This window comes from Euprymna scolopes, chromosome 15 (genome assembly GCF_053919585.1).
Source record: "Euprymna scolopes isolate OS-2025 chromosome 15, ASM5391958v1, whole genome shotgun sequence".
Taxonomy (NCBI): Eukaryota; Metazoa; Mollusca; class Cephalopoda; order Sepiida; family Sepiolidae; genus Euprymna; species Euprymna scolopes.
The window spans coordinates 95,909,381-95,931,384 of NC_136496.1; the positions used below are offsets into that span (position 1 = coordinate 95,909,381).

The 22,004-nt window shown below is 31.2% G+C and overlaps 1 protein-coding gene across 32 annotated transcripts in view; it reads right to left on the minus strand.

The window, feature by feature from the left end:
* The window catches only part of LOC145294002 (arf-GAP with SH3 domain, ANK repeat and PH domain-containing protein 2-like), a 547,728-nt gene that overhangs the window by 232,604 nt on the left and 293,120 nt on the right, over positions 1-22,004 (minus strand). For 23 of the 32 annotated variants that reach the window (XM_080140958.1, XM_080140948.1, XM_080140937.1 and 20 more), the window contains exon 4: positions 2,526-2,567. The exons of the other annotated variants lie outside the window; for them this stretch is intronic. In XM_080140958.1, the coding sequence (XP_079997084.1) occupies positions 2,526-2,567 (42 nt within the window). The remainder of the gene's footprint in view (positions 1-2,525; positions 2,568-22,004) is intronic. 32 annotated transcript variants of the gene reach the window in all.

Consider the following 22,004-nt stretch of genomic DNA (forward strand, 5'->3'; position numbering starts at 1 on the left):
AATAATAATAATAATAATAATAATAATAATAATAATAATAATAATAGCCCGATGATTTTTCTTGGGAATGAAACAAACGTTTCTATGTGGAATACTTACCATAAGTAAGTATTTATACTACTAAAGTCTATATAATGTGCGCTGTTAAAGTAAATTCTAAAAAAAACATTCACTATATATTATTTTATAAGTGTATATACAGGAAATAGTCAAACTTTAGCTTATGAACCATCGCATTCCGCGACATATGAGGCAATTAAAGTATATAACTGTTTTTAATTTGAAGCCAGATCCACCAGTTTCTTCTCATTTCAATCAAATCTCTCTATTATCTGCTTCCAGTTCATTTTTGGTTTTCCTCTTCTTTTTCCATCAGGAGTCCATTTAGAGTACTTGGTTGGCAATTCTCTCTGGAGACAATCTTGGAGTATGTCTAAGCCAGCCTAAACGTTGTTTGCAGATTACTGACGATACTACTTATTAGTCAGTGGTTTCTGACATTTTGGTTAGAATCTTTCTAAGGCACTTGGAATCAAACACCCCTAATTTATTCTCTTGACTGATTTTGAAATGCCAAGTTTCACTTCTGTGTAACATTGTGGACAAAACGTTGTTGTTATAACATCTTAATTTAGATCTGTGAGTGAATGTTGTGTGTTTCTCCAGATCTTGCAAAGAAAGCTGATTAAATACTGCTGTAGTCTTACATATCCTGCACTGCAACTCATAGTCCATACTACCTTCTTTGTTTATGAAATTTTCTAAGTAAGTGAAGTTGTTTGTTATTTCTGATTCAGTTGTTTTGTAGAGAAAAGTTGTTTTTGTTTTTCACTTTGCAATACATGATTGAGTTTTGGAAAGGAAAAGGAAAAATAAACAATGGCAGCAATGTTTGGTGCATTTAAGTCACATATTCAGACAGCTTGATCTGGTAGCATCAGATTCCATTAAAAAAAAAAAAAAAGATTCTGATATGATCTGTTTTTCACAAAGAACTTTGCTACAAACCCCATTCTTTGCAACCAGCACGATCAACTCCCAGAATTTCCCTCTGATTGTAAATACTCTCTGTGATACACATATATCAGTCCGAAGAAAACTTTCAAAACTTATAAGAAACCTCGATACAAGCGAAGCAACTGATCTTGACAACATTCCAGCTGCTATCGAAACTTGTACTCATCCTAACAAAATTACACAAGTGTTGTTCAAAGGATAAGCATTTTCTATTTAGAAAAAAAAAAAAAAAAATGTTGGTCTGTCCAGTATTTGAAAATACTGAAGATCAGTCGTCTATGCATTATGAGTAAACTGTTTGAATCTGTTAAATTGAGCAATTGTCAACCACCTTAGAAAAGATAAAAATGAATGCCAGCCAAAAGATGAAGAACACTATGGAAGTGCTAATATTGATCAATGTTCTGAACTGCATTTGATTACTTTTAAGAAGGTTCATGCAAAGAATTTTTTTTACATTGGATTTAAAGACAACCAAGTTGTTCTCAGCGGGACAGCAATTCCTTAACAGTGTATTCTATAGGTGGGAAGCCCTAGTGTTCCTCATCTTTTGGGTGGCATTCACTCCTGTCTCATCAATCATTATCCGTAAGTGACACTATGCCTTAATAAATGGTGACATGGTGACCAATACTAGTTTGGAGACTTGGTATTGCTCAAGATTGAATAAGGGTTAATGAATATTTCAGTTTTATTGTCATCAAAATCAGTAAAATCACCCATTTTTCAATCAAAGCAATTAATTGCCTACTCTAGTCTGGGACCCACCGTAGTGCACCAGGAGGAAGTTTCACATGCCTCCCCGCAGTAACTTAGTTCACAATACATTGTAGTCCACATTACACTGTAGAGAACCTACTGTTGATTTTATAAAATTATTTTTATATAATGGCTTAAATTAAAGTTTAAAATTCAAAAGTCAAGTATCATGGTCCAATTGTGCTCAAAACAGAAACATTCCTTTCGAAAATGGCCCTGGTCTTATCAAACAGCCTACCGTTGATTTTATACACCTGGCCCTTCTGCTTGTGCGATGTTAAAACTTCTCAAATGCACTTGTGATGTTAGGCTATATAAGGGTGTTAACTTTGGTTAAAATCAGACTTATTTGTTTAATTAGATTTTTTTCGATTATCGATACTTATCGGAGGCACAAAATACATTTGTGTGACATTTCAGAATAATCGTTCCAGCCATTTCAGAGTCCATAGGGAACGAACTCACACAGACACACACAAAGTGCCTTTTATATATGAGGACTTATATTTCCAGATAATTATGAAGCGACAGGAAATAAATAACTTAATGAATAAGAAAGTATTTTGGTCATTGAACGTCGCAAAGGACTAAATGGGTCTCTTGTTTGTTTTGTTTATACTTTTTGTACCACCTCCACTCCCTGGAAGCCCTGAAGTTTACATGAAGTAGAAACTGATTGGTCAAAAGCAGCAGCCAATGAAGGCACACAAAACAACTACAACACCATGCTAAGCAAAAGAGTTATTCACATTCTATCTTCTGCACATATTGGGCACCGTTTGCTGACATGTCTGAAAGGAAGAGGAAAAATAATTAATCTTCTGGCTTTTTTAACCAAAAAATTGTGTCGACAACATACTGATCCACTTTTGGCAGTCATTTTTGCATTTAACCATTTACATTACAAATTAGGTATAAGAATAGCAAAAATGGTAATTAGTAAAAACCTAAAGAACATGCTCAACACTATTGCAGAGCAAATATATATTTTTTTTATTACCGTTTAATCTTAGTTACACATATTTCGGTTACCGAATCATATCAACGAGCAGTAACTTCAGCGTTTACAGAAATGGTTATCATGATTAGAAAAACGATATTAAAAACATGTGCAACTAAGCAGATAAAACGGTAATAAAAATAAATAAATATATATATATATATATATATACATATAATTCCATGTTAAATATATTCAAAGATAAAACAATCAATTTAACAAGATTTTTATAAAAGTGCGCAATAATAAAGAGAGCAAGATATACTTTTTTCTTCATTTATATAAACATTTTTTATATCGCTACACTAGTCAGAAAGTTCCAGAACAAAATGTTTTCTACTATTTCTGCTTAACTAATCTAATAGGAGCTTTTGTAAGGACATAATTTTCTGTCTCTTAAATTATACTTGTTTTTGCCTGTTTAAGATTTTTATCTTGATTTTTGCTATATACTAAATATTTGTTAATGAAACCTATATAAAATCTGTTCCTTATTTCATTCTAAACACTTATTTTAGTGGTTTTTAAAAATCTTGCATTTGAAGAAAGTTATTTAAAAGTTTGTTTTGAAATTTTAAGATTTATATTTTTAAGACATTACATGCAATGAGATGATTGCTAAGTGGCAGTCGGATGAGAAATACATATGGAGAGAGACAGAGAGAAAGAGTAAGAGGCACATATATACTAAGAGAAATTGAAAACAAAATTATTTATACTAATATTGAACTTGTGTTTGTTTGTCACGTTATTTGAGGGCATATTTTAATACTAATAAACCAAATGGGATGTTAGAAACTTGATTTTATTAGTGCTCTGAGGTGCTCTGAGGTGCTCCTTCTGTAGATTGGTGATCTTTTAAAACAGATGGAAACATTATTACTGTGCCAAAGGCAAGATGAATTACTTTTCTATTTACATGGATAAGTGTTTGTGTTTCAACTCATTTTAAATTGTTTTTCTTACAAATAAAAGTAGTGTATAACACTTTACTGTTACCAAAGGCAAGAAAAGTTACTCCCAAATAAAAAAAATACGATACTTGTACAGAATCCTACCCATATGAAAAAAAAAATATTTGTAATGGAATAAAAACGTTGTACAACAAAAAAAAAAGAAATGTAAAATCGAGTAGTTTTATTTTTAAAGAAGAAATAAGGTACTTGTACAAAATTCTACTTCTATAAAAAAACAAACAAAATTTTACCAGTGACAGAAAGGAAAGACTGTACAACAAAAAATCACATAAAATCATAGAGTATTATTTTTAAACTAACAGATCGCCTGGTGTTGCCTGGTTGTAAAATATGCTGAAATATATTTTAATTTATTCAGATTCATATTATTATAGAGCCAATTTTCTATTTATTATTATATTGTACCCAATATATAGTAGTGATTTAAAAAGTAAAAAAAAAAGGTATAACTTGGATACTGCAGCAAGAATCGAAACAAAAACATTTAGTGCCCCAGCCCTGCTATTGCCTGAGTTAACCACAGATGAATAAGACAACTTTAAAAATTAACTGACTTTAACGTAAAAATATATATTTGCATAAATATAGAAGTAACACAGTCAACTTATGCCTGCCAAATTCCAATTTCTACCCCTTAGCAGTTATTTTTGTTGGCTAAAAACCAAATCGAATTTGTTCCAAATGTCTGAATGCTTTATATATTAAGTTTCAAATCTGTAGACCAAAAATTGACAGTAGTTTGGTAGAGACCATTCCACACACAAACAGAGACAAGAGGTTGCCTGATCGTAAAATATGCTTAAATATGACATTTATGTAGATTTCGTATTTATTATTATAAAGCCAATTCTCTATTGAATATTATAGTGTACTCAATATTTAGTAGTGATTTCAAAAGTTAAGAAATTGTTACTTCGTTTTTAAGAAAAACTGAACCTTTTCTAATTTTGAAAAACACTCATTTCAAATGTTCTACAATAATGTTTCTATTGTAATGCACTTGTTGATAATTTCTTTTTTTTTTGTTGTTAACATTAACATATGCATATTGGCATTAACAGCAACTACAAATTATTTTTTTTGAACAAATAAATATTTAATGAGTTTTCTCAATTTGTAAAAAAAAAAAAAAAAAAAAAACTTCACATATAGTAAAAACATGCACATCAGAGTTCAAACCTAATTTTTATTTTTAAATCTTTTTTTTTTTTTTTTGATGTTCATAGATGAACTAGACATTGTGTGCAAAAAATCTTATTTATAATATTGCAACTATCACAGGTGAGGTGCAAAGGTTGTATTGTAAAACCATGTGCTCCCTCCTGACAACCGTCGTCCCAATGCTGTGTGTGCTATGGTCTTTTATTTGTCTTCCCTTCTCGTTCTGGCTGTATCGTCATCTCTCACATTGGAGCCTGCTGAGGAGGTGAGCAGTGGTCCGCAAGTATAAAAAATAATGCAAGAAAAAACACAGATGCAACACATTCTGTAGAAATCCATTGCATATTGGACATATGTGTATGATACTCTCATTATATCAGAGAGGAAGAGTCTCCTTGCTGCTCCAGTTGCTTGGAGACTTGGGTAGAAAGTACCAGTTGAGAATCCATTCTTGACAATCAGCTTGACAAGTACAAGGCCAGGAACTGGTTAAGTCCCTATTGGACTGAGGTACGCTGCCTGGGTATTATCTAGGCGGTTCAACCTCTCAGGCCTTGCCACCCGGCTTTTAGGTGGGGCAAGTTTATTGCTTGTTGCATGAGATGCCCCTACCAGGGAATGCCTATGAGGATGCCCAGGCAGTTTTTGCTAGGCCAGAGTGCCCCTCCTTTAGGAACACTGGCTGAACACTTCCTGACCTTGTGTCACATCTTGTTGAGGTGAGCAGCAAGTAAATAAAATATCTACCATCGACCTTCTAAATGCTAATGCCCATAGCTGTCTGTCAGGGCTGCTTTGTCGTCAGTTGATATCAGCTCATCTCAATCTCCCAAAGCTCTTCCGATCTAGTTCAAGCCAGGCAAAAACTGCCATCAACTGTCGCAAACTCAAGATAGTATGTAAACTGTAAACTATTGTCAACTGTCACATAACTCCCTTCTAAACTGTTCGTAAACTAATTTGAAATATACTGACTTCCATTTTCAATCCTTTGTCGCAGTCATTGCCATACCTTGATTAACAATCCTAATTCAGATGGCTTTTCTGTGTCTTCTCTCCATTGTCTTTCTACTAATCTCACTTGTATATCTTTTGTTCTGCTCATCAACTATTTCCTCTTTCTATTATTATTTTTTTTTTCTTTTTTTAAATCACTACCTAACATTTGGGGGGGGGGTGAGAAATGTTCATAGTATCGCCATACTTGGGAATGTGAAGCAGGAAATCTCTCACTAAATGGTGACAAACTAAACATTTTGGTTTATTGCATGTATAATTGCCATGTGTTTGTGGTGCTGTGTAAAGATTTTGGGGTGCAGTAAGCATCGCTAATAAGTAAGGGAGATATTTTTTGGACTTAATATGCAGTGTCTTAAAGATGGAACTGCTTCTCTAATCTAATTGAAGAATGAATGAAAACCATGACAGTGCTGTCACATAACCTGCAGTTTTATTTTTATATTTAAGGAATTGCCTGTGGATAACGTCTTGTTAATAACTGATTTAAAGAATTTGTTAGAGTAGAGTTAACAATTTTTTTTTTTTTTTTTTATATAAGTTTTGAGGAGCTTGCATATTATATAAATCTCACCTGTTTAAATGTATGTATGTATGTATCTCTGCCTAAAACTTTCATTTTGAAGCTCAACCCTTCAGATGACAAATATTGAAAATTGGCTAAAAACATTAATTCCTTTACCCCCAACTGGGCACTTTTCTACAGGGAGGGATCACTTTTTTCGCCAATATTTTCGAAAATCAACCCCTCTTTTTGATTGACAAGCCTTAATTTAAACATACGTCACTTCTAGTTTCGTGATGGGCACAACAGCAAAATTGTCACATTTTTTCTCCACTTTTCCTCCTTCGTGGTACTACTGCCTACTACCACTTTTTTTTTTTTTTTTTTTTGCTCAACACACCTCCAAACACCCAGACAATGCTGGGGACTCAGGCTAGTTCTTCCTATTTTGTCTGCTGGTATGGAAATTATTTTTTTGTTTTGTAGATTATATATGGCTGTACGTTTGTTCGAAGAAAGATTGTAGTTTCTGTTTTGGTGTCCTTTGTTGTGTAGAAAATTATCTTATTAGTTTTCTGCTTTCATGACATATTGATTGATTTGTGTGTCACACCCACTTTCAGGGGGAATCTCTTTTGTTGTCTCTGTTGATACAAGATGCTATGCAAGCATGTGTATTATAGGTTTGTATTGTACTGTTATTGTGGTCTGCAAAAGATTCTTGCGATTAAATTTTCATTGGATATATTTCCAAATTGTAATAACATCTATTGTTTTTGAAGTCTAAACCAAAAGTTTACTCAATAAGTGACAGGCCTAACATATAGATGAAAACATTAATGAAAAATCAATATGATTTTTATAAAGTATTAATCTCCAAATGGCATATATCAAAATTTGGGTTCAATTAGATTATTAGTTTACAAATTACAGTTATTTAAGTGAAGCTACTGTTGCAAGTTTTTGAAACAATGGAAAAATCTGAATTGCTTTCTGATGAATAAAAATACTGCTCAAGAAAAGCAATGAACTGGTAAGTGTCATTCGGACTCTGTTCTACTGGAAAGAAGGTTTAAGAGGTGGTATGCTCACTTTAAATGCGATTGTACATACACAAATGATGCTGAATTGTCAGATCAGCAAAATTCATCATTGTTTCAAAAAGCATCACAAAAGACCACAAACTCATTTTGACTGATTAAATTGAAATTGTAGGAGATAGAAAAGTTGAAGACACTAGAAAGCTGTGTATTAACTATTTTGCATAAACAATTGTTAATGAAAAAAACTTTGTTCAAAGTAGGTGCCACGTTTGCTCACAGTTGATCAAAGACAACAATACATTGATGATTCAGAGTTGTTTGCAACAGTTTCAATGCATCAAAAAGGAAGTTTTTGTGACATTAGATAAAACAGTTCCACCACTTCATTATAAAGTCAAATTAGTAGGTCACTGAATGGATAGCAGAAAGGGAAAGCCGTCCAAAGTGATGAAAATGCAAATATCATTAGGCATGATTTTAACCACCATATTTTTGCATGCGCAAGATATTTTGTGCATCAATTACCTTCAGAAAGGAAAAACCACTAATAGCGAATTTTATATTTAAAAGAAGAAATCGCATAAAAAACCTTAGGAAGAAAAAAGTGTCTTTTGCCAAAACACTGGAGTGTCACAAGTCAATCACAATGATGGAAAAACTGCAAAACTCACAATTTCTCGAAATATGGACCCAAAACAACTACAGTAGAACTTTGGGATACAGCATTAAATTAGTAACAAAATACAGTACAGTATATAATACACATGTATATAATCAAATAATATGATAACACTGTAAGGCAGAGCAAATACCGTAACCAGGAGCCGGAAAAACATTGTATTCCACATCATAACCTGAAAAATCTGTATCCTAGGGCCACAGTATTCCAGGGTTCTACTGTATCTGCATTTTGCAGACACCAAAAGAATGCTTTAGTAAAAGAGATCTGACATCAAAGAAGTGATATCAAAAACTGAGGCATATTTTGGGTCTAAAGACAAATCTTTCTACAAAAAATGCATCAGAATATTAGAGAACTATTAGAATCAGTGTATCACTCAACCTTTTTTCTATCATTGACCTCCTCGGCTTTATGTATTTCTCCATTTACCCCTTACTCTCATGCAAAAAATTCATAGCCATTATAAAGTGATAGAAAAACTAGAAGGCCATAAAGAACCTTTTTATCATTTAGGACTTTAAGGTTTTGTATAAAGATAGTATTATACATTCATATCATAAAAATAAAGAAAATCAAATTTTTCCCAAATAAAAAATTATGAAGTTAATTTTTATTACAAAAGATAAAGAGAAACACCAGAAACATTATCGGTGGGAACACTGCCGATTAATTGAGTCAATTAGTTTTTGAGAAGCTGTTTCTGACAAGGCCACTCTACCGTGTTTCTTGGCTTTCGGGTTAAGATCACAGTGTAGGGTAGCTGGATTTTCCCCACATTAAAAACTGACCTTGTGTCTAACTCTGCCCACGTGGGGAGGCAAGTAAATAGGTACTCTCATCATTGGTTTTCAGGCGATTTTTGGCCTTTGTCTTTATGGCTACTAAACCTGAGAACTCTGAGTATTTATTATTATGGTGATACAAATGTATAATATCAGGTACTTAGCTGAAGGCATCACTAAAGGCCTTCAATGTTGATCCATCATCATGCGAGCAGACAGCTTTAGATAGAGCCAAGTGGCGGGCCGCTGTTCATGACGGTGTCTATAAATAAGAAAGTAACCAAAAAGTTGCTGCAGAGAAGGACAGAAAGGACAATGTTTTGAAGCCCTCGACATCTGCTATGATTCCCTGTTCACATTGCAATAGAACTTTTCAGGCAAAGATTGGGCTTATCAGCCATATCCGTACTCACCGATGATAACTCTCCCCTACCCTATCCTACGGGATGATCAGATGGTCCTCATCGTTTCCACAGACGAACACACGATCAGGTACTTCAATTATTTACCCCCTCCCCCACTATAAATTTTTTTTTTTTTAAACTCAGTAAGGGGAAAATTTACTCTGACTGTGTTGATGAATAAAGTCGAATTGTGCCTAAAAGCTGCTTTATTAATTAGGCTTGAGATTTATTGAGTGATGTGTTATTTTAATATTGTTTGATATTTTTTACTGCATAAAAATATGATAGATTCACATTACCCACACTCTTAGGTACCTTACATCAAAAAATATTTGAAGATACAAAAAAGAAAAATTTTTTCACAAGTTAAATTTCTATTGTGGAATAAAGAGAGTTGATAGTTTTCATGCAATGTGGGCAATGATATTTATTGCTTCAGTCAGGCAATCTGGAAATCAATCCTTCATCTTTATAAATTGACTACAATTGAATATACTGATAACAGACCGGTTTTATCAATGCACACATGGGGTTTCTATGGCCTTTACAAGAGACAGAGAGGGAAGGGAGGATGTATCAGGAAAATAATGCTGAAACATGAATAGTGTTGACAGATTCTATTACAAAATCAATACCACCCATGGTTACAGAAAATAGTATAATACTAGTAGATTTCTTATGATTTTATATATATATATACTAGCAATTCAGCCCGGTTTTGCTTGGGCCCTATGTACTGTTCATACCTTGCCCTACTTGTGAATACACTTCATGTAAGATTTCAAATGTTTAGACCAAAAATTGTCTGAGTAATTTCGTAGAGACCGCAGAGGTAAAATTTTTAAAACTTTGACCCCTTAACATTTATTATTTTGTTTTCAAATCAAAATAAAAAAGTTTTACCCATGTCCAAGTTATCTACATCTAAAATTTCAAGTGTTTAGACCCAAAATTGGCAGAGAAATTTAGTAGAATCTGCAAAGGTCAACTCTTTCAACCTTGACACTTTGGCAACCAAATTTTCGCCCCAAAACTGATTAAAATGCTTGCCACATGTCTGAATGCCTGTTATGTATAAATTTCAAATGTTTAGACCCAAAATTGTCTGAATAGTTTGGTAGAGACAGCAGAGATCCTCTCTTTTTTTTTTTTTTTTGAAACTTTGACTCCAATTTTGACCCCTTAAAATTTTTTTGCGCTCAAATCAAATTAAAAAGTTTGATCCATGTTCAATTAACTTACATTTAAAATTTCAAGTGTTTAGATCCAAAATTGGCGGAGGAGATTGGTAGAGTTTTTAAAGGTCGAATCGTTGAACTTTAATCCTTTGAGAGACAAATTTCTGTCCGAAAAACACTTAAAAAGATTTTCCCAAATATCAATACCTCTTATATCAGATGTCGAGTCTCTAGACTGAAAATTGACAGAGTTATTTGGTAGGGAAATGTACACAGACAGACAGACATTTTCACTTTTAGCAAGGATACCCAACATTGCCCGGAATTGAATGAGGACCAATAACTTTGTCCATAATACATCATAGTCTACCTATGTAGAACCTACTGTTGATTTTATAAATTTGAATTAAAGTTTAAAATGCAAAAGCATCATGATGCAATTGTGCTCTCTAAACAGAAAACATTCATTTGAAATGCATCTCTGTCTTATTAAAAAACTTACTGTGGATTTTGTAAGTCGTGCTCTTTTGCTTGGGATCATTGCATTGCAAGGCAAGTGTGTTTAATCCAAAAATGCATATAAAGTTCGCTTGAAACTTTATATATGTATATTGTTGATGAAAAAAAAAAAAAAAAGGAATGAATACCTACTGTATTAACAAGAAATGTCCTATTTGTAGGCTGTGAAACTTTTGAAATATTGGTTTTGTCTACATGCTGATGAAGCCCAAGTTGTTTTAATTATAATTTAATGAACGGTTATACACTTATATGCCAACACTTGGGCTTGAAATTTATTGAGTGATGCGCTATTTTAATAGCGTTTGTTATTTTTTACTGCATAAAAATATGATAGATGCACATTATCCACACCTTTAGGTACGTTACATCCAAAAATATTTGAAGATAAAAAAAAAAAATGTAAAGGAGAGCAACATTTCACAAGTTAAATTTTTATTGTAGAATAAAGAGAGTTGATAGTTTTCATGCAATGTGGGCAATGATATTTATTGCTTCAGTCAGGCAATCTGGAAATCAATCCTTCATCTTTATAAATTGACTACAATTGAATATACTGATAACAGACCGGTGGTTGAAACAATTATACACAAGGTGTTACCAATAAAAAAACAAATTTTCTGAAAAGGACTAAATACTTGTTTGTCTATGTCTTTTAACATGGTATCTTTTTAAAGAAAAATATTTATAGTATCTAGTATCGCACTATTGAGCTATGTAAATGAGAACTATGTTATTTATTCATATGCAATAAATATATATATATATATATATATATATATATATATCAACACAAAATATATATAAATGTTTATATCTTTTCTGTATTTATTTCCTATGTATTGACATGTAGGAATACAAAAAGTCTTTAAAAAAAAACAAAAAAAAAACGGAAATGTTTCTTTCAAAAGCACATAATTTCGACCAATCCTTCGGTCTTCTTCAGTGTGAAAATATATATATATATATATATATATATATATATATATATATATATATATATATACACACACAGGCACGAACGAACAAGGAGATGATTTAAATCACAGATTAATTAATTTTGCGGTTTACAGGCTTACAAAATATTGTTGGGAGGAAATTCTTTTATATAAGACAATCCCAGCCAAATAAAGTAGCTCAATATACAAGACAAAGCAAAGTAGGGGATCTAAAAATAAAAAAAAATATTGATTCATCTCTGTTCCTGAGGCAATACTTAAATCGTGTACCTGGAATGCATATCCTTTTTTTATTTAATCAAATTCTCCCGTTGGATCACCTTTAAATGATGTCCTTGTCTATGTTCCTTTAAAAATATCTTTAATTAATTTTCAATATATGTGCTAAAACCCAAATTATGTTTATCCATAATCATTATTTTACTCAAGACATTTCCTCTGAAGAGATCAACCATGCATTGAAAATCCACGGATTAAGGAAAGAACTTTAAACTTCACATATTTCTTGCCTCAAATAATAAATTTGTTTAAAAATTCTATATTTTTACTGCAAAAAATGTAAATATAAATCATACAATTATATACATATATATATATATATTAGTGATGGGGCAATTCCCAAGTTTTTTTTCGTGATTTTGATATAATTTATGGATTCTGTTATAAATTCCTGATTCCAATATAAGTGCCAATTCTGGTTCTAATTCTTAAAAAAAATTCTATTATTTTAATTATTGTACAATCCTGTGTAATGTTTGTATTTATTTTTGCAAAACTTTAAAAAATGCTCTTGAGAGTTGCATACATTACAAGAGTAGAGCTTCCTTAATTTTTTCTAAAATATTTTCTATATAATTGATTGAAAGTTGTGAAACAACTGAAGATTTCTATTTCGTTTAAAAAAAAGCAAATTTGCAGTAGTTCGTCCTTAATTCTATTTGGATTTTTTTTCATAAAAACGATGTTGAAAATAATCGATGATTTATATGTAAAATAAGATAGTGTAGAAACAGAATAGTTAACAAAGGCCTCTTCCCTTAAGCATTTTCTAAATAATATTACTATTTAGAAAATCATTCTTAACATAAAAATATTGGAGTGAATTGTTATCTAATCTGTGACTTCCCTCTTTCATAGAATGTTCATATTTTTTATCCTAATTATAAAGACTATTGAATTAATTTGTTGCTTTAAAGAAAAACATGATATAAATAATAAGAATAATATGAAACCTGAAGAAAATCAATATAATACGGATAACTGTAGGAATATTAAGAACAGTCAGAGAGAACTTGGAAAGAAGACTAGGAGAAATTGGAATCAAGGGAAAGACCAAAACTATCCAACAGACAGCTGAAATTTTAAGAAAAAGTCTCAAATGTGGAATTTAATCTACAGGAGTGTCAAATGCTAACCAGCCATAGAGAAAATGCCCCAGAAGTAAAAGAAAAATGCAAACAAAAAAACTAAAATTGTAAAATCGTAGGTTAACTACCCCTCCCCACCAAAAAAATAGGTCAAGGAGAATGGAAAGATGGAGGAGTGAAAGCACTAACCAGACCAGGAGGTCTGGTTAGTGCTTTCACTCCTCTGGATAAGTGTGAAAGGGGCTGGGACCTTGGGGAGGCTTATTGCCACTCAAATTTCAGTGAAGATCACTGGTCATTGCCAGTGTCAAATCAATGGCAGACGATTGTTGCAATAAGGCAAATTCATTCACAAAGGTTATCAAAAGAAGTGAAGAGTACTGGAATCTGAGGAGACTTGTTGTCACCCAGACTCCAGGGAATACCATCGGTTGTTATCAGTGAACAATCTCTGATGATAAACTGTGTAAGAACTTCTAGTGAGTGAATAATAATAATAATAATAATAATAATAATAATAATAATAATAATAACTACTACTAGTAATAATGGCAAATTTGTAGATTAACGTCTTCAACTGCTCCCCCACCACTAAGATTTTACTTTTTTTTAGGTTTTTACGTGTGAAAACTTAATTATTGCGATCTTTGTTTCTTGTTTTTTTGTTTTGTTTATTTTTTCGTCAATTCACAATCATAACTTTTTGTTGTGAAAAAAAGTTATTATTAGAATTCTGCAACCTATGCTAATTCATTAAATAACAATGTGATTCTTCACTTTTCAGAATATATGTAACCGGCCTGAAGAACATGGGGTAAAAATAAAATAAAACAAGAAATGTAAAATTAATGTAAAATGATCACGCTTTCGGAGCAGACAGCATTTTGAGGATATCTTGTCAATTTTGTTTGTTTTAAATCTTGATCATGTTAATGTTCCTGATGTAACTTTAGTATAAAATATGTCATTGTGAAAAGTTATATAAAATACACCTCCTTAAAACATAAGAATAAGCGAAGTAAAAAAAAAAAAAAAACTAACACAAGGCAAACGAACGATGCTAAATGTAAAAATCGGAAAAACAAAAACAAAATAAAAACGAAAACAAAAAACGAACGTTAAAACTTCTGAAAAATAAAAACAAAGAAAAAAAAAAAAAAAAAAAAAAACACGTGAAAAATGGCTTAAATAAGCCTGTTTCAATATTAAAATTTAAAAAATCGGTCAGTACCCGGGTGTTTTGGGGTGTGTGGTCGTTCGGGGTGGGGTGGGGTGTGGTGGGTGGGTGGGTGGTGGTGGGTTTGGGTTTAATGAAAACCTAAGAATAAGCGAATTAAAAAAAAAAACAAAAAAAAAAACAAAAAAAAAACCCAGAAAAACGAACGTTACGTGAAAATTGGCTTAAATAACCCTACTTCAATATTAAAATTTAAAAAATCGAAAGAAAAAAAAAAGGCGTCTCAAACCACGATTTGAACCCAAAACGTTTAGATAATGAACCAACGCTCTAACCAACTGACCTAACAACGTACATGAAATTGTGTCAGTTCTTCAAATATTTAAACTAAATCAGGTTATGACGTCGTCTGACACATGCGTAGAACCGATCTCCTCATGAGAGGACGGTTTTTGCTGACCTCCCCTCCCCCCGTAGAAAAGTGTTGATTTCAGGGTGAAAAAATTAACGTTTTTGGCCAATTTTTCGATATTTGTTGGGCGAAGGATGGGGCTTTCATAGGAGACCAAGGTTGTCAATTTTTGTTCAGTCTGTCGAAAGTTTTTAGCATACACACATACATACATACATACATACATTTTTGCTTTGACCTATAAATATAAAAGCGAAAATGTATGTATGTATGTATTTATGTATGTATGTAATATGTCGGTTGGACTGTGTTTGTATTTTTGATTATCCATCGCTGCTTTTATTTGTGAAAAAATGTGTGAATTTGTTTATATCATCGTCATTTACTATTCCAAAAGTGTCTGTCTCAACAAAACTTTTTATTTAAAAAACAACAAAAAAAAGTAAGCGTCTTTAATATGTCGGTTGGACTGTTTATATTTTTGATTATCCGTCGCTGCTTTTATTTGTGAAAAAATGTGTGAATTTGTTTATATCATCGTCATTTACTATTCCAAAAGTGTCTGTCTCAACAAAACTTTTTATTTAAAAAACAAAAACAAAGCGGGAGACTAGTACCCGCATTAAGCTGGTCTGCAGTTTGACTTGTTGCTGGCTATCTTGCTCTTGCTTGTTGCTGGATGTCAACATTTTGAACCGAGAGAGAGATTTAGCTGTCGTACAAAGCTAAAACTCTGTAACATCATCTTTGTATAGATACTCCCTCAGGCATTTGTCTATTATAAAAAAAAAAAAAAAGTCCTGTGGCGATAAAAAAAAAAAAAAAAAATTCTGATGGGTTTACGCCTGTAATGGATGCATGTAACAATTCATCTGCCATCATAATATGTATCTATGTATGTATATGTGTACGTATATTTACATATGTGTGTGTGTACATTTATATATGTACATGTGAGTTTATATGTATTTATATCTATGTGTATATGTATGTATATGTGTCTATGTGTATATATGTTTGTGTGTGTACATATATACATTTATATATGTTTGTATGCATGTATGTGTATGTATGCAGGCGTGTATGTATATGTATGTGTATGTGTGCTTGTGTATGTGTATGAATGCATATATATGGATGTTAATATATATGTAGGTAAGTGTATGTATACATATATGTACGTATATGTATGTGTAAGTGTATGTATTTGTATATGTATATGTGTATGTATGAATGTGGGTATGTATATGAGCGTATGATTATAGACATATATGTATGTATGTATGCATGCATATATTTATATGTATGTGTACCAATGACCGTCTTGTTTATGTTTGCATGTGTGTGTATATATATGTAGGTGTGAGTATTGTGTATGTACGCATGTATATATGTGTGTGATATGTGTACATAGAATGTGTGTGTGTGTGTATATATATATGTATGTATAACAATGACCGTCATTAGTGTCATGTCTGCTTGAGCATGTGAATTCGCTGGCAGGACTATATGTCATTTCAGGCTCATGAACATTCAGTGTCTGAGGGAGTGGCACTCGTCTGACAAGACGTTGCAATCATCATGTATGTATGTATGTATGTGTGTTCGCTTTTTCTGTATGTCTACAAAAGGCTTTTTTTCAGAGAAGCGGTTCATCGGTTCACAACTTTTAAAAACTTTTTATATCACATATAAATCGTAATATCTCACAGTTAACAACGAAGCTCGCCTGTCTATTTAATTTGCTTGATTTTGGGAAGATAAATATTCAACATTTGTCGCTCGCCGCATGTGAGTTAGTCTTTTTCCTATAACATCTTGGGAAAATAAAAATCTCGCAGTCAAACTTGACCTCATTAACTCATTAAAATGGGCACCTACCAAATGCAAGTAATTAAATAAATTCAAACGTGTTTCCGTTAGCATCTCACGGTGGGGCAATCGTTAACATCGCACGTTTTTTTTTTCACACTTTAATTTAAAACTTTGCCTCAACAGTTCGGGGTTGATCCTCATACTTACTTTTTTTTTTTTAACCCCCACCCCACCCCTGGAGTTTCCACACACACCTCCAAACACCCGAGTAACGCCAGGTACCCCTCGCTAGTCTATAAATATAAAAGCGAAAATGTATGTATTTATGCATGTATGTATGTGTGTATGTTTGTGTGTCAGCTAAAAACTTTCGACAGACTGAACAAAAATTCACAAATTTGGTCTCACATGAAAGCCCCATCCTTCGCCAGACAAATATCGAAAAATTGGCCAAAAACGTTAATTTTTTCACCCTGAAATTGCCACTTTTCTACAGGGGGGGGGGCAGCAAAACCCTGTCCTCTTCCTCTCATGAGGAGATCGGTTCTACGCATGCGTCAAATGACGTCATAATCTGATTTAGTTTAAATATTTAAAGAACTGACACAATTTCATGTACGTCGTGTTAGGTCAGTTGGTTAGAGCGTTGGTTCATTATCTAAACGTTTTGGGTTCGAATCGTGGTGTGAAATGTCTTCTTTTTTTTTCTTTTCTTTTTTTAATTTTTAATATTGAAGCAGGGTTATTTAAGCCATTTTTCACGTAATGTTCGGTTTTTTATTTTAGGTTTTCATTAACACCCCCCCACCCCCGACCGACCATGCTCACCCAAAAACACCCAGGTACCCACCGATTTTTTAAATTTTAATATTGAAAAAGGCTTATTTAAGTCATTTTCTACGTTTTTTTTTTTTTTTTTTTTTTTTGGGGGGGGGGGTATTTTCAAATTTTTTAAAGCAGTTTTAACGTTCGTTTTTCTGTTTTCTTTTTTGTTTTTCCGATTTTTACATTTAACATCGTTCGTTTGCCTTACGTTAGTTTTTTTTTTGTTTTTTGTTTTGATTACCCCCCCCCCAAGCGACCGGGTCCCCCCCCCCCCGCTTTATTTTTCAGATAAGTTTTAACGTTCGTTTTTCTGTTTTCTTTTTTACTTCGTTTATTCTTAGGTTTTCGTTAACACCCCCCCCACCCGATCACACAGACCTCCAAACACTCGAGCAACGCCAGGTACCCCCTCCCGCTAGTCTAAAAGCGAAAATGTATGTATGTGTGCATGTTTGTGTGTCTGCTAAAAACTTTCGACAGACACGACGAAAATTCACAAACTTGGTATCATATTGAAGCCCCATCCTTCGCTCGAAAAATATCCAAAAATTGGCAAAAAACGTTAATTTTTTCACCCCGAAATCGACAATTTTCGACAGGGGGGGGGGAGCATCAAAAACAGTCTTCTCGTGATGACGACCGGTTCTATGCATGCGTCAGATGACGTCATGACCTGATTTACTTTAAATAGTTGAAAAACTGAACAGATTTCATGTACGTCGTGTTAGCTCAGTTGATTAGCGCTTTGGTTCATTATCTAAACGTTTTGGGTTCGAATCGTGGTGTGAGATGTCTTTTTTTTTTTTCGATTTTTTAAATTTAAATATTGAACCAGTGTTATTTAGGCCATTTTTCACGAAACGTTCGTTTTACTGTTTTTTGGTTTTTTTTTACTTCACTTATCCACCCCCGACCACACACCCAAAAACACCCTGGTACCCACCGATTTTTAAAATTTTAATATCGAAACAGGCTTATTTAAGCCATTTTTCACGTTCATTTTTCTGTTTTCATCGTTTGTTTGCCTTACGTTAGTTTTTTTTTGTTTTTTTTTTCGATGTTTTGATTACCCCCCCCCCCGCTTAAGTTTTAACATTGTTTTCTTTTTTTACTTCGCTTATAACAAACAAACCTGGTCATTGACGTCGTCGTAACGCTCAACGACTTCCGGGCGCGCATCTGTCAATTCTGTTCTTACTTAAATAAATTCAAACATCTTTCAGTAACTCATTCTGGCTGGCTGATTTTATTTTCAAACTTCGCCTCAGCGCTTCGGGTTCGATCCTACCCCCCCCCCCGGTTCTTTTTTATTTAACACCACACACACCTCCAAACACCCGGGCAACGCCGGGTACCCCCGCTAGTATATAATAAAACACAAATTATTTCAGTGATGACTAGAAAAATTTCTTGTCAGGAGCGTTTTAAATCTTTTCGTAATTAACTATAACCTTCATACAGACTTTTATCAACTAAGTGCTAAAATATGTTTGAATATTTCAAAGGGTTTCCTAAGGGAATAAAGTGAACGCTTTAAATACTTACTTTGCCATAATTTACCAATCAATGAATTAAATAAGGCCCGATGGGGGAGGGGGGAGAGTCAATATTACATCTGTAAATAGAATTCCTATAACTCTTAGTCTTGTGTTATGAATAAACAATTTTAAAATAACTAAATGAATCTGTGTTTGATTCATTATCAAAACAAAAATTGAATCGGTTTTAGAATCAGAAATGAGGTTCCAATTTTCTCGATTCTGATACTCACAAAAGTTCTGAATTTTCAAATTCTCGGTTTTAATTAATCGCCCCAACACACACACACACACACACACACACACACACACACACACATATATGGAAATAAATAAATCAAATATATTTGCATACATATCTTCTACAATCATATAAAAGGAACTTTGTGTGTGTGAGTGAGAGAGAGAGAGAAAGAGAGAGAGAAAGAGAGAGAGAGAGAGAGAGAGAGAGAGAGAGTGTTCCCTATAGATTCTAAAACGGCTGGGCTGATTTTTATTAACTTTTTGTTAATGAAATGAATGTTTCTGTTTAAATCAAAACTGCATCATGATACTTGACTTTTTCATTTTAAACTTAAATTCTAGCCTTTATACCGACACAAACAGTAAGCCAGGTATATACAATCAACAGTAGGTTCATTGATATGATAGGGACGCATTCTAAATTAATGTTTCATTAATGTTTAGAGCACAATTGAAGTATGATACTTGATTTTTGCATTTTAATTTCAAGCCATTATATATATAAAATAATTTCATAAAATCAACAGTAGGTTCTCTACAGTGCAATGTAGACTACAATGTATTGTGGACTAAGTCACTGTGGAGAGCCATGTGAAGCTTCCTCCTGATGGACCGCGATTGGTCCCTAACTAGAGCAAGCAATCAAGTGATTTTAATGAAAAATGGGTGATTTCACCAATTTCGATGACAAAAATATGGGAGTGTGAAACAAAACATTCCTTGATCATCATTTAATCCTGGATAACGTTGGGTCACCCTACCTGCTAGATTCAGCCACTCTGATGAGTCATAGACTACGAAACACGTGTCAATGGATAATTATATTTTAAAAAACAATACACACACATTATATATATATATATATATATATATATATATATATATATATATATATATGAATGAGCAAACAGTTAATAAAATATGTTAAAAAAACACTTTGAAATGAGTTAAAAATATATTTAATATGTTTTTAACTCATTTCAAAGTGTTTTTTAACTTATTTTATTAACTGTTTGCTCATATTATAAGCTCTATTTCCTATTTGGTTTTATCGAGCTTTTATATCTGGCTGAGATAATTTTATAAATATTAATTCTTTAATATTTATAATTTACTTTAATTTTACCATCTTGGATCATTTTGGTAAATTCAATTGTAATTTTCATTTTTATATATATCTGCATATATATATATCTGCATTATATATATATATATCTGCATTATATATATATATATATGCATTATATATATATATATATATATATGCATTATATATATATATATATGCATTATATATATATATGCATTATATATATATATATGCATTATATATATATATATATCTGCATTATATATATATATATATATATATGCATTATATATATATATATATATGCATTACATATATATATATATATATGCATTACATATATATATATATATATGCATTATATATATATATATATATATATGCATTATATATATATATATATATGCATTATATATATATATATATATGCATTATATATATATATATGCATTATATATATATATATATATGCATTATATATATATATATATATGCATTATATATATATATATATATGCATTATATATATATATATATATGCATTATATATATATATATGCATTATATATATATATATATATATATGCATTATATATATATATATATATGCATTATATATATATATGCATTATATATATATATATGCATTATATATCTATATATATATATATGCATTATATATCTATATATATATATATATATGCATTATATATCTATATATATATATATATGCATTATATATCTATATATATATATATATGCATTATATATCTATATATATATATATATATGCATTATATATCTATATATATATATATATATATATATATATATATATGCATTATATATCTATATATATATATATATATATATCTGCATTATATATATATATATCTCTGCATTATATATATATATATATATCTGCATTATATATATATATATATATATATCTGCATTATATATATATATATATATATATCTGCATTATATATATATATATATATATATATATATATCTGCATTATATATATATATATATATCTGCATTATATATATATATATCTGCATTATATATATATATATATATATATATCTGCATTATATATATATATATCTGCATTATATATATATATATCTATATCTGCATATATATATATCTGCATATATATATATGCATATATATATATCTGCATATATATATATGCATATATATATATCTGCATATATATATATCTGCATATATATATATATCTGCATATATATATATATATCTGCATATATATATATATATCTGCATATATATATATATATATATATCTGCATATATATATATATATATATATATCTGCATATATATATATCTGCATATATATATATATATATATATATCTGCATATATATATATATATATATATATATCTGCATATATATATATATATATATATATCTGCATATATATATATATATATATATATATCTGCACATATATATATATATATCTGCATATATATATATATATATCTGCATATATATA